Source organism: Bos taurus, chromosome 8, assembly GCF_002263795.3.
Source record: "Bos taurus isolate L1 Dominette 01449 registration number 42190680 breed Hereford chromosome 8, ARS-UCD2.0, whole genome shotgun sequence".
NCBI lineage: Eukaryota > Metazoa > Chordata > Mammalia > Artiodactyla > Bovidae > Bos > Bos taurus.
This window is the reverse complement of record NC_037335.1, coordinates 5382349-5397037: the sequence shown is the minus strand read 5'-3', so window position 1 is coordinate 5397037 and position 14689 is coordinate 5382349. Positions and strand designations below refer to the sequence as shown.

At 42.4% G+C, this 14689-nt stretch overlaps 1 protein-coding gene across 1 annotated transcript in view; it reads right to left on the bottom strand.

Moving 5' to 3' along the window:
* Positions 1-14689, bottom strand: part of GALNTL6 (polypeptide N-acetylgalactosaminyltransferase like 6) — a 1542469-nt gene that overhangs the window by 85523 nt on the left and 1442257 nt on the right. The window contains exon 8 of the mRNA NM_001191298.2: positions 13107-13214. Coding sequence (NP_001178227.1) covers positions 13107-13214 — 108 coding nt within the window. The remainder of the gene's footprint in view (positions 1-13106; positions 13215-14689) is intronic.

The window sequence follows — 14689 nt, the reverse complement described above, 5'->3', positions numbered from 1 at the left end:
ACCATTGTTCCATCTGATATTAGAAGATCCTGTTTTATTTTCCATACTACTTTCAAAAAAAGCAAAAAAAAAAAAATCCTTTTAATAGCTCACACAGTGTTCTTATATTGCAAACGATATCTGTTTCAAAGTTTAGGCAACCTATGAAATCTTATTTTTATAAACTGTTTTCAAAATTAGAACACCAAGGGCATTCAGACGCCACAAAGCTGCCCATCGGTTTTTGACCATTTCTCAGTTTGCAGACTAGCATGTGGAATTGTTTTCTCCACCTCAAATGACATCACAAAGTGGACGTGAGCCTTCCCTGGTGGTCTGGTGGTTGGGAAGCGGCCCTCCAATGCAGCGGGTGCAGGTTTGATCCCTGGTCAGGGGGCTGAGGTCCCATGTGCCTTGTGGCCAAAAAACCACAGTCGTGGGCTGGAGGCAGTGTTGTGACAAATTAATTCATTGGATTTAAAAAAATGGTCCACATTTAACAAAGAATCTTTAAAAAAAGGAGATATGCTTGGGCTGAAATTTCAGTCAGAGATGAGATTCTTGCCATGAACTAATAAACTATGGGAAACAAGGGAGATTAGAATGGAAAGGACACAGCAGAGACCTCCAGCAGAGTGTCACTTTGCATTTACACATCTCAGGGTAAGAAGTTAATTTCTCCCAGTGAATCCCTCCCAGCCACGTGCTCCTGTGGCTTTATTGTCCAACTGAGGTCCCGAAAGGCAGAATCCGAGAGCGCCAGTGCTGCTCCCTCTTGCGAGAGTTGCATTTTTGGGGGGGGGGGGGTGGGTTATGCAGATTGTGGTATGCTGAAATATTTTAATGTGCTTAAGTTTCAGCAGCTTAATTTTCTAGCAGCAGGGACCTATTTGTTTAGGCAAGCTTTCTCCTTTCTGAAGCTCCAGTGGAGTTGTGAATGCAGGAAAATGTTCAGTTCTAATGGGGATAATGATGAAAATGCAATTATAAATTCCCCAGCCCACAGACAGGGCTCGCCAGGTTTGTTTCTCAAGTGCTTTGAAAAAAGAAACATCAATGAATGCTAGCTAACAAAAGGGTGCCAAGGTGCTCTAGGTAGAAGAAAGAGAAACCAAAAGCAGAGTGGGTAAGTTTGCATTGGAAAGTAAAAATAATCCCCAACTTAATTTTATTAAAAATGACAAGGTAAAAAACGATGATGGCCAATTATCATGTAAATATTCAGGATCCATTCTTAAAGATTATGCATGCATGCTCAGTCACTAAGCCATGTCAGACTCTCTGCAGCCCATGGATTTCAGTCTGCCAGGCTCCTCTGTCATGGGATTTCTCAGGCAAGAATACTGGAGTGGGTTGTCATGCCCTTCTCCAGGGGATCTTCCTGACCCAGGGATTGAACCCAGGTCTCCTGTGTCTTCTGCATTGACAGGCTAATTCTTAACCACTGAACCACCTGTCTCTAAAAAATCTTCCAATAGGGTGAACAAAAAACTGATGTGAAATGTTGGGTCTCACTCACTAGATAGACCAAGAAATCCTATATTGTCTCTAAAACTTGGAGATTGCTTAACTACAGCCTGTGTTTTACATTCGTGAAAATAGCAGATAATTGATTCACAAGTCAGCTGAGTGAGAACTTGGGGAGACAGAACTGAGAAATATCTGGAATGATTAAACGGAGCAAAATAATGTTGGGAAGAAGATTGCATTTACGGGAGTTTTTGGGGAAAATATGTAGAGAAAATAAACAAGAAGACCAGAAAAAGTTAGTTTTGAGCAATTTGGTGGGAAATGGCTGAGTTTTTAAGTAATATTGTCTTTACCTTGCATATTTTGTTCATGAAACTTCCAAATGGCAAGAGACTGTACCCATCAACAATTTGCTACTTCTCTCTCTCTCTCTCTTTTAAAAAATATTTATTTGGCTGCACCGGGTCTTAGATGCAGCATTCAAACTTCGTTGTGGTATTCAGGATCTAGCTCCCTGACCGGGGATTGAACCCATCCCCCTGCAGTGGGAGCCTTAGCTACTGGAACACCAGGGAAGTCCCCCTCTTTCTTTTCTGGTTTCTGTGTTTGGTAAGAAAATTCTATGATTTACCTCAATATTGTTTAAATATTTTCAAGGCAGAGTGTGATTCTGCTGTTTTTCTTTTTTTGGTTTTTGTTGAAAGAATAGATAAAAACATGGATACATAAAAAAGGTACTGAGACTACTAGAGCTGGAATTAGGGAGTGAGTGAGGATCAAGTGGTAGGGAATACACTTGTGTTTCACATTCCCCTTCTCTTCTTCTTTGGTCCTTGGCAGATGGAATAGTTGTATTTTTCTCATAATCCTCATATGCAAAATAAGTGCTCAAAAAAGAAGCATCATTGAAGGGCTAGTACAATGCTGTGCTGGCAGAAGCTTATTTCTGGTAGGAAGTGTCCTTGGGTGAGGTGACATTCTATTACAAGCAGAGGCTTGATTTAATTAAAAGGTCCAATGCTCTTGGTTTAGGATATGGGGCAAGGTGTATGCATTCTGCCTGGCACTTGGTAGGCACATGATAAATATTTATTGAAGAATTTCTGTGGCCTGAGCCTTATTTGTGGCTGGAGATGACATTTATCTTCATAGCATGCTATGGACTCATCAAATCTTAATGATTTATTGAATCATTATTGTCATGTAATAAAGTTATGATTGATTTTTAGGAAGGCTATCAGGAAAAGTGATGAAATATTTATGAAAGATGCTTGGAATAAAAAATTCAATGTAGAGATTCCTTAAACAATTAAAAATTGAACTACTCTAGGATCCACCTATCCCACTTCTGAGTATTTATCTGAAGAATATAAAAATTCTAATTTGAAAAAATATATGCACCCTCATGTTCAACAAAGCATTATTTACAATAGCTAAGATATGGAACAACCTAAGTGCCCATCAACAAATGAAGAAATAAAACATGCAGTATATATACACAATAGAATATTACTCAGCCATTAAAAAAGATGAAATCTTGCCATTTGTAACCTGGATGGACCGTAAGGGTATTATACTAAGTGAAATAAGTCAGATGGAGAAAGACAAATACCACATGATTCCACTTAGATGTGGAATATAAAAGCAAACACACAAAAAGACCAAGAATAAATGAATACACTAAAGTAAACCAAAACAAACATGTGGACTCAGAGAACAGAGCAGGATCACAGAGGGGAATGGCCAAGATGACTAAAGAGGACCAACTATATGGTGATGGATGAAAACTGAATTTTTGGTGCTGAGACTGCAGTGAATACAAAAATAGAAATATAATGCTGTACACGTGAAACTTACATAATGTTATATCAGTTTTACCTCAATGTAAAATAAATGTCGAGGGCTTCCCTGGTGGCTCAGTGGTAAAGAATTCACCTCCCAATGCAGAAGACACAGTTTCAATCCCTGATCCGGGAAGATTCCACTTGCCTCGGAGCTACTAAGCCCACAACTACTTTGCCTGTGCTCTAGAGCCTGGGAGCCGCAGCTATGAAGCCTGCACGCCCGAGAGTCCATGCTCTGCAACAGGAGAAGCCACCACAGTGAGAAGCCTGTGCACTGCGACTAGAGAGCAGCTCCCGCTCGCTGAAGCTAGAGAAAAGCCTGAGAAGCAATGAGGACCCAGAACAGCCAGTGAATAAAATTGTAAAAAATAAATAAAATTTAAAAGTTCCGTCTAAATAGGAAATATATTTTGAAATATGTCCGGGAAGGGAGAGACATACATAATAACAGTAAGTAAACCGTCTTTAATTTTTGACAAGAGTGCCGATTAGCCTTATTGCTCTTTTGGTTATACTGTAAGGAAGAATTAGAAGTAGTTACTGATTTGAGAGGAAGTGCTTCTGCATAGAAGTCCTAGCCATTTATGAAGACCATCTTTTGGGAAGAATTCATCATCGTCTTCTGCTCTTGGGGAGGGGGAAGCCCACGATAGGTCACTGTGTCCCTGAACTTGAGGACAGTCCCAGATGGTGCATCTGGGTAACGAGGCTGCCTGCTGTTGGTGGCCAAGGCTGTAGTGTCACTGCTCATGCCTGCAGGGCATCTTCATGAGAGTCCACAGACGGACAGTCATCTGGGAGAAGGGTCGCTTTGTGGGGAGTGGGAGGTCGATTTCCCATTCATCACCATGCTGGCTGCTTTCCTGACAACTTTATTTTCTGATATCAGACTAGTCCTTTTGGTCTTGTTCATGCTTTTTCTCAACTGATACATTCTTCTGAGATAAACAAAGGAACATGTCTGCGTATGTCAGCTATTGCTTGCTATTTCAGCTACTCTGGCAAGGTCGCTGACACCACGGTGCACAGGAAAGTGCTCACTGACGGACTTGGGGTGGTCTTGCTTTGACACTGAAGCCCCGCTCCTCCCCTTGCCTTCCCTCTTGTTGTTGCTGGTCAATTGCTAAGTTGTGTCTGACTCTTTGAGACCCCATGGACTATACCCGCCAGGCCCCTCTGTCCGTGGGATTTCCCAGGCAAGAATACTGAAGTAGGTTGCTGTTATCTTCTCCAGGGGATCTTTCCAACCCAGGGATTGAACTCGTGTCTCCTGCGTTGACAGGTGGATTCTTTACCACTGAGCCACCAGGGAAGCCACCTCCATCAATTCAAGGGTCTGAGATGATCTATGGGATCAGTGGGGCTGGATGTCCCCAGGGATGTGGCACCAGGAGAAAGTCACCCCAGGAAACACATCAGAAAGTCACTCACAGCTGACAAAAGCAAGACAGCTCTGTCCACCACACAAACGAAGCACAATAACCACAGGAAATATTCACACCTCACTGAATCCTGCTAAGAAACCCTAAGTAAATATATAAAGTCAAAATATCTGTAATATCCGTGTGGATCACAGTGTAGCCTATAGGATCATTAAATGGATAATTTGTTATTATAGAACATATATCACTATATATTAATAGATGAAATTATGCTAAATATTACTTAGGAGACCTACTTTCTCTTCTGTTAAATCATAATGCCAGCCATACTGTTGTAAACCCTATACAAATGTTTATCCGTAAGTAAATGATGTAAGACACCAATTTCATTCCATTGTGAGTCTGATGGTTTTAATTAACCCTTCTGATGTTGGGATTGTCACATATGGGGTGTAGGACTGCGTGGATTTCCTGTCCCTGTTGGGGCTGCTAGTTATGAAAAATGAAGGTTTGTGCTCATCCAGTTCATCGTTTATACTTCCAGGGCCTAGCACAGTGCCCTACTTGACAAGTTGTTTTTTTTTTTTAATGAAAATTTCTTTGTTTTTTTTTTTTAATGAAAATTTATTGGTGAAGAAAATCTGGCAAATATATATATATATTTCAGTGGGCTCTGAGAATTGTGGTCTGAAAGTCTGTGCACATCTCCCAGGTCTGGTTCTCCCTGAGCAGTGGTTGCTTGTAAGCCAGCTTGTCTAAATCCAGCCTCAGACCCGTCCCTTTCTTTGGCCCCGGTGTCTGTGTGGGTATCATCATTCCTTCGTCTCACCCCTGTGTCTGTTTTTGCACAGTGTGGTAAAGCCGTGAAAATCTCTTAGGAAGTTTTCTTTAGAGATGCTTCTTGCGTTCAAAACGCTACCTTCTTTAGTCTTTCTCTCCTTTAATATTGACCTGCTGGTTGATCTCTCCATTTTACCCCTTCTCTTTTTATCCAGGCACTTCCTGTTCAGAAATCGAGAGTGCCTCCCTGCAGTCTGTAGGGAGAAGGCACACGCCTTGGTCTGCGTTCTAGGGGACCCTGCACCTGGTTTAACTGCAGCAGCTCAGTTGTTCGTCACTCTCCGCGTACCTGGCCCTCTGCACCTGCAGAGCCTGCCCACGACTCCCGGCCGTTCCTGTTTGCTGTGAGCCCTGGACAGACAGTCCCCGCTCTGCTCACTGGACGTTTAACCTCTGTCCCCTTTAATGTGAGTTACATTCTCAAGCGTCATAGGTCATGCCGCACAATAAATTATTATGGGGATTTGACTTCGGCTTCACAGTTCTTATCCTGAAATTTGGACAATGGTGGCCTTAAAATGCAAGATGAAATTTAAAAAGGAAAAATTATCTATCTTATGGTTGATGGTAAAACACAAACAGATATAGAACCCCAATTTGGGCATCCCTTAGACACTTAGAGTGAGAGCTGCTGACTTAAAAAATAGTCACAACCTGAAAGTTGAGACTTATGTTTTATTCTGTGGAAATTTCTAGGACTTAAGCTCAAGAGGCAGCATCTCAAGTAACCCTGAGAGAACTGCTCCAAGGAGGTGGCAAGGGGGAGACTCAGAATATATAGGAGTTTTGCAACAAAGGGCAGGTAGTCTGAATATCAAGAGATAATTAAAGAAACCCAGATGTCTTAAGGAATTTAGCGCTTTGCTGTATATGGGATGATGCACGAGTCTGGGCTCACTGCAATCTGTCCTTTCATATGCACCTCACATCTGGGGCCAGCGCACTGTGATTTGCACATCCTGAGCGCCTCGGTGCTCCCTGTCGGGAGTGGCAGCAGCCTGGCAGCTGTTGATGGCAGGTATTTTTCTCCTTCCTGAGTTCCCTGGAGGGCTGGGATCACTGATGAGTGTGACATCCTTGTTTATAGATACGGCAAGAAGTATTCCAGTTCTCAGGGTTGGCGTCAACTTTGTCTCCCACATGGCCATGTGAACCTCTGGGACCCCCACCCACAGGTGCAGGGCTGCCTGCTCTGCAAGGGGCCCCCTGGGGACGTGCCCTGGCCATGTGCTCTGCGGGGACCACACTGCTTGCATCAGCTGGCATGTTTAGCTGTGGAATGGTGGGTCTGCTACTATCATGTTGCCTGCCCCAAGTCCAAGGGCGTGATAGCCCCAAACACACCGTCACACTGAGGAGCTTGTAATGGTTTCTGCAGAGCATGTGGCTCATGTCACAGCCTGTCACGGGGGAGGGTCTTCTCGGAGGGTGACCACCCTCTGCCACTCAGTCACTTGGCTGTGCCATCCAGCTGCTCTTGCCTCCATGTGTAGGACAGTCGGTGCCATCCCAAGGAGGGGATGCCTGTCACCTTGGCCCTGGGGACACTCGGATCCCCCTGCAGCACTAGGGGTGGGCAGCCCTTCCCTCAGGGACTGGCTGTTTGTTCCTGGTGAGATGGTGCTACAACTGTGCTTGGCGTACTGACCCTCGACCCTGAGCCAGGGCGGGAGAACATCTGGTTACCAGATGAAGCGGCATTGTAGGGTGTGATGTCCCAGCTTTTTGCTTTGTGTGGGAACTGACATAGGCAGGTTCTAATTTTTAATTTTGCCAAATAAGGGCATTAATGAAAATCTACTCATCTCATATTCTGTCATAAGAGGAAAAAAAAAGCCTAAAATTACTGCATGAGATGTTATTAAATGGAATAGATTTAGCTTTGTGATTCTTACTTTCCTCCGTTCACTGAGACTGGGTGAGAACTGGTCCAGGAACGGGTGCCCTGGTCCTAAGTTTGGGAACCATGATTCTGTGACCCATGTTCATTTAGTGGAGTTTTAGGTCCTCTTTTAGTTTGGTAACTAGGGCACCCTCTCCCCCTCCTCCTTCCCCTACCATACACGTCTTTGCAACACCTTCAAACTACTGGCTGTGATGGCTTGTCCTCTAATTATTTCCTGTGTGGATATCTTGTCCCTTCCAGCCGAACTGTGATGCTAGGTAAACAGAAGGCACTGAATAGCTAATCATTCGAATTTATTTCTGTAACATATGCTGGTCTGCTGTTTGGAGGACTGCAGGCTACTGATGTGTGTTGTGGGTCTGTGTGTGTGTGTTTGGAAGTCAGCTGGAGTCCTCTATACACATAGGAACATAAATGAAGGATGCACATTTTTGAAAAATGAGGGGCTTCTCAGGTGGCACTAGTGGTAAAGAACCCACCCGCCAATGCTTGAGGTGGGAGAGACGTGGGTTCAATCCCTGAGTCGGAAATATGCCCTGGGAGGAGGACATGGCTACCCGCTCAGTATTCTTGCCTGGAGAATCCCATGGACAGAGCAGCCTGGAGAGTTGCAAAGAGTCAGACACGACTGAAGCGACTTAGCACGAAGCACAAAAGCTCTGCCATAAGAAAACAAGCCCGTGGAGCTTTCTCCATCTTTCTCTCTGTTTCCTGCAAAGCTGGAAGGATGGACTCCCTGTTTCGTGGGTGTGGCCCTACATGTGAGCCTCTTCAAGCTCCCCTCATTTTTGATGATTTAATGATTCTGCAGGGTGTAGCCAGTAGCTGAGATTCTTCCACAAAATATCAGAATTGTTTTTCATTTTAATGTTTTTTATTTTTAAAACATCATAAAGTATTTCCCAGAGTGACAGCTGAGCTTCAATATTTATGACTTTCTGATTGCTCTAGCAGTTTAGAAAAAAAATTTAAAAATGAGCCCTCAAGTAAAATTTAAGTGGAAAAGATTAAAATTCAGAATTATGGACTTTTAAATATTTGAATAAACACTCTTGGCTGGGAAATTTTATGTGCCAGTCCTGGTTTCCTTACACTTGACAGTCCTTGAAAAAGGACTGAAATTCTTTCTTGAAAATATATAGACCGTGTTATTTTTGGAAGATAAACTTTTCTGTGTCAGCACAACTCCCCGTACCCCCAAAACTGTCCGCCTGCCCACGTCCAGCTTCTAGACTTCTACTTTTGGCTAAAAACCAAGCACAGGTGGGGAGCACGGGAGTGGGTGAGATGGGTAAGTGACAGAACATCATTATCTTTGGGGTGTTTTAAACTGACACCCACACGGCTGACTTATCGGTATGTGCTCAACACTGTTCAGTCACTTCCATTTTGGGACATTCTCATTGTTTTCCCGAATGAGTTTTCAGGTTCAAATGTATTAAGTCTTAAGACTAAATTAGATTCTCTTTCCTTACCCCAAATGCAGCTGTTTAATTGCTTTGTGATTTTGTGATTGGTTTCTCTTCTTCAAATAATATGTTTCTCTAATGATTTAATAGATTATGTTATTCATGCCTGATTAATCTTTTAGGAGGGAAGAATAACCTGTCTCCCTCCCTTCATGGTGTATGTAGTGTAACTTTATTACTATCGATTCAAGCTGCCGTAAGAGAGGTTATGGATATGCCTGAGAAAATAGATATCATTGAGACAAATAATCTCAGAAGGGGAATAAGGCAGGATCCTCTCCCCCCAAAAGAGACTCACTATAAATGAGAATTTTATTAAACTTCATTAAAATGTTTACATCTTAATAAGACCTGAGACCTGTGGCATTTTATTGTCTTAGTTTTTTTCTCTTTCATTCATTCTTTCAACACATCTTCTGAGTGACACTGACCCTTGTCCTAGGTGCTGGGAGAATAGTAGCAAATAACTCCAAGAAAAGTTCTGGCTTTGTGAATTCTATGAACTTTTTTTTTTTTTTTTTAAATAAAAAGCTTACTGTGTGAGCTTACTGAAGTTTATATAAAAGACTTGATTATATATTGCAGCCTTATTATTAAAGAAGCCAACGTGACTCATCTGAGATTAGATTCTTAGGCGAGCATAGTGCAGAGGGTGGTGGTAAAAGACCCCATTTCTAGACCTGGGGTCCGAGCGGTGGTGGGTATACATTGTGGAGCCTGAAAGTGACCAAGGGGTGAAGAGAAGGGACATGGGAAACAGGAAATGTCAGTGTTGTTTACAGTAGGTATTGGGACCACATTCTCCCAAACATTCTAAACAGTAGAGGAGAAAATCATCCTTGTGTTTGATCCAAGAAAAAGGTTTTACTCAAAACAGTATCTAAAAAAAATGTTGGACTTGGCCAATTTTGGGATTTTGCAGATGCGGCAAAACCTTAGGCAGAGCTGACCTTGTGTGCATGCATGCTACAGTTCTGAATGAGAAGAAGGCAAAGTTGGGGAATACCTCTCTCATCTCCTGTTTACCCTTTTCTGCCTCTGACTTACTTATCCTTACCCCCAGCCCCCATGGCAGGGTTTAGACCTGGGATTCTCAGGGGCTTCCCTTGTAGCTCAGTAGGTAAAGAATCTGCCTGCAGTGCAGAAAACCTGGGTTCGATCCCTGGGGTGGGAAGATCCCCTGGAGAAGGAAATGGCAACCCACTCCAGTATCCTTGCTTGGAAAAATCTCAGAGACAGAGGAGCTTGATGGGCTATAGTCCACGGGGTCGCAAAGACTCAGGCATGACTGAGTGACTAACACTTTCTTAAACCCCTACTTAGAAATGAGCCACTCTGCTAAGCTTCAGTTTCCTCATCTAGGAAATAAAAATAAGAATACTAGCTTCACAAGGTGCAAGTGAAGATTAGTTATAATCATACTGGTGCTTTGTACTCAGTCGGGTCCAACTCTTTGTGATTCCATGGACTGTAGACCACCAGGCTCCCCTATCCATGGAATTCTCCACGTAAGAATACTGGAATGGGTTGCCATTCCCTTCTGTAGGGGATCTTCCTGACCCAGGCATTGAACCCAGGTCTCCCACATTGCAGGCAGATTCTTTACCATCTGAGTCACCGTTCAGTTCAGTTCAGTCGCTCAGTCGTGTCTGACTCTTTGCGAACCCATGAATCACAGCACGCCAGGCCTCCCTGTCCATCACCAACTCCCGAAATTCACTCAAACTCATGTCCATAGAATCAGTGATGCCATCCAGCCATCTCATCCTCTGTCGTCCCCTTCTCCTCCTGCTTCCAATCCCTCCCAGCATCAGGGTCTTTTCCAGTGAGTCAACTCTTTGCATGAGGGGGCCAAAGTATTGGAGTTTCAGCTTCAACATCAGCCCCTCCAATGAACACCCAGGACTGATCTCCTTTAGGATGGACTGGTTGGATCTCCTTGCAGTCCAAGGGACTCTCAGGAGTCTTTTCCAACACCACACTTCAAAAGCATCAATTCTTCGGTGCTCAGCTTTCTTCACAGTCCAACTCTCACATCCATACATGACCACAGGAAAAACCATAGCCTTGACTAGATGGACCTTTATTGGCAAAGTAATGTTTCTGCTGTTGAATATGCTATCTAAGTTGGTCATAACTTTCCTTCCAAGGAGTAAGTGTCTTTTAATTTCATGGCTGCAGTCACCATCTGCAGTGATTTTGGAGCCCAAAAAAACAAAGTCTGACACTGTTTCCACTGTTTCCCCATCTATTTCCCATGAAGTGATGGGACCGGATGCCATGATCTTCATTTTCTGAATGTTGAGCTTTAAGCCAACTTTTTCACTCTCCTCTTTCACTTTCATCAAGAGGCTTTTTAGTTCCTCTTCACTTTCTGCCATAAGGGTGGTGTCATCTGCATATCTGAGGTTATTGGTATTTCTCCCAGCAGTCTTGATTCCAGCTTGTGCTTCTTCTAGCCCAGCATTTCTCATGATGTACTCTGCATATAAGTTAAATAAGCAGGGTGACAATCTACAGCCTTGACGTATTCCTTTTCCTATTTGGAACCAGTCTGTTGTTCCATGTCCAGTTCTAACTGTTGCTTCCTGATCTGCATATAGGTTTCTCAAGAGGCAGGTCAGGTGGTCTGGTATTGCCATCTCTTTCAGAATTTTCCACAGTTTATTGTGATCCACACAGTCAAAGGCTTTGGCATAGTCAATAAAGCAGAAATAGATGTTTCTGGAATTCTCTTGCTTTTTCCATGATCCAGCAGATGTTGGGAATTTGGTCTCTGGTTCCTCTGCCTTTTCTAAAACCAGCTTGAACATCTGGAAGTGCACGGTTTATGTACTGCTGAAGCCTGGCTTGGAGAATTTTGAGCATTACTTTACTAACGTGTGCTGTTGCTGCTGCTAAGTCTCTTCAGTCATGTCTGACTCTATGCGACCCCAGAGAAGGCAGCCCACCAGGCTCCCCATCCCTGGGATTCTCCAGGCAAGAATACTGGAATGGGTTTCCATTTCCTTCTCCAATGCATGAAAGTGAAAAGTCAAAGTGAAGTCGCTCAGTCGTGTTGGACTCTTAGTGACCCCATGGACTACAGCCCACCAGGCTCCTCCGTCCATGGGATTTGCCAGGCAAGAGTTCTAGCATGTGAGATGAGTGCAATTGTGTGGTAGTTTGAGCATTCTTTGACATTGCCTTTCTTTGGGATTGGAATGAAAACTGACCTTTTCCAGTTCTGTGGCCACTGCTGAGTTTTCCAAATTTGCTGGCATATTGAGTGCAGCACTTTCACAGCATCATCTTTCAGGATTTGAAAGAGCTCAGCTGGAATTCCATCACCTCTACTAGCTTTGTTCGTTGTGAGGCTTTCTAAGCCCCACTTGACTTCCCATTCCAGGATGTCTGGCTCTAGGTGAGTGATCACACCATCATGGTTATCTGGGTTGTGAAGATCTTTTTTGTACAGTTCTTCTGTGTATTCTTGTCACCTCATCTTAATATCTTCTGCTTCTGTTAGGTCCATACCATTTCTGTCCTTTATCAAGCCCATCTTTGCATGAAATGTTCCCTTGGTATTTCTAATTTTCTTGAACCGATCTCTAGTCTCTGTTGTTTTTCTCTATTTGTTTGCATTGATCGATGAGGAAGGCTTTCTTATGTCTCCTTGCTATTCTTTGGAACTCTGCATTCAGATGCTTATATCTTTCCTTTTCTCCTTTGCTTTTCGCTTCTCTTCTTTTCACAGCTATTTGTAAGACCTCCTCAGACAGCCATTTTGCTTTTTTGCCTTTCTTTTCCATGGGGATGGTCTTGATCCCTGTCTCCTGTACAGTGTCATGAACCTCTGTCCATAGTCCATCAGGCACTCTATGTATCAGATCTAGGCCCTTAAATCTATTTCTCACTTCCACTGTATAATCATAAGGGATTTGATTTAAGTCATACCTGAATGGTCTAGTGGTTTTTATAAATATGATGTATGTGAAAGTGCTTTGATACAATTAATAATAAGACAGCATCATAACTACTACTTCCTTAAGGAATGAAAATAAAACTCTGAGAAACACAGGAAGCTCTACATTAAAAGAGTGCCACATGGAATGGCCATGGGGTGGGTTTGTTTGTTGATCAGATGGTGCCTTTAATTAGATCATGTGTGAGGTTTCACATTCTGCCCATGGAAAGCCTTATTAAACCCGACTCATTCTGATCCCCAGTTACTCACTCTCGCCAGGCTGGTCCCAGATGGAACTTTATAAGGGACGTACTTCCTGTAGATATGGCCGACCCTGGAACATGGAACGTCAAACATTTCTCCTCCACACATCCAGACCTACAGAGGGGAAATTGGAAGTGCAATAAAAGAGAAGAGTGCATTTCATACAAAAGGCCCCAAATTATTAGTAAGAGTTACACAAAATCTTAAAATCTCTTAAAGTCTCTGTATCAGTAATTTCTACTTATCAATAGTTAGCCAGGAAAATAAACCCACATTTTCATTTTTTTTAATTTATTTTTTAACTGGTGGGAAATTGCTTTGCAATTTTGTGTTGGTTTCTGCCTACAGCAATGCAAATCAGTCATATTATTTATATATATATATATATATATATATATCACTTTCCTCCCGAGCCTCCTTCCATCCCCCCATCCCACCCTTCTAGGTCATCACAGAGCGCCAGGCTGCGCTCTCTGTGTTATTTAGCAACTTCCCACTATTCTATGCATGATAGTGTATATATGTCAATGCTACTTTCTCAATTTGTCCCACCCTCACCTTGTCCTACTGTGTCCACAAGTCCATTCTGTACTAGTTTCATCAGTACCAGTTTTCTAGATTCGGTATATATGTGTTAGTTTTTCTCTTTCTCACTTATTTCACTCTATGCAAGAGACACTAGGTTCATCCACTTCACTACAACTGGCACAGGTTCATCCTTTTATGGCTGAGTGATATTCCATTGTGTATATGTACCGCAAGCTATCCATTTACTGTTAATGGACATCTAGGTTGCTCCATGTCCTTGTGATTGTAAATATAGCTGCAGTGAATATTGGGGTACCTGTATCTTTTAGAATTGTGGGTTTCTCAGGGCATATGCCCAGTGGTGGGATTGCTGGGTCATTTGGTATTTTTATTCCTAGTTTTTAAGGAATCTCCATACTGTTCTCCATAGTGGCTGTATCAGTTTACATTCCCACCAACAGTGCAGGTGGGTTCCTTTTCTCCACATCCTCTCCAGCATTTATTGTTTGTAGATATTTTGATGATGGCCATCCTGATGGGTGTGAGGTGATAGATACCTCATTACAGTTTTGATTTGCAGTTCTCTAATAATCAGTGATGTTGAGCATCTTTTCATGTGTTTATTGGCCATCTGTATGTCTTCTTTGGAGAAATGTGTGTTTAGGCTTTCTGTTCATTTTTTGATTGGGATATTGAGCTGTATGAGTTGCTTATATATTTTGGAGATTAACCCTTTGTCAGTTGCTTTGTTTGCAATTATTTTCTCCCATTCTAAGGGTTGTCTTTTCATCTTGTTTATAGTTTCCTTTGCTGTGCAAAAGCTTTTATATTTTATTAGGTCCTATTTATTTATTTTTCTTTTTATTTCCATTCATCTAGGAGGTAACCCCACATTTTTAAAAGCTCAGATTCATAAAAGTATACAACCAAAATATTAGTTCACTAAATCCAATTTCCATAGACATGTTGACATTTTGAAAAGTTGTAGTAGAATTTTATTACAGCTATTGCATTACATTGGGGTTTAATGGTTAGATGTCTTATTTATATAGATATTTGTT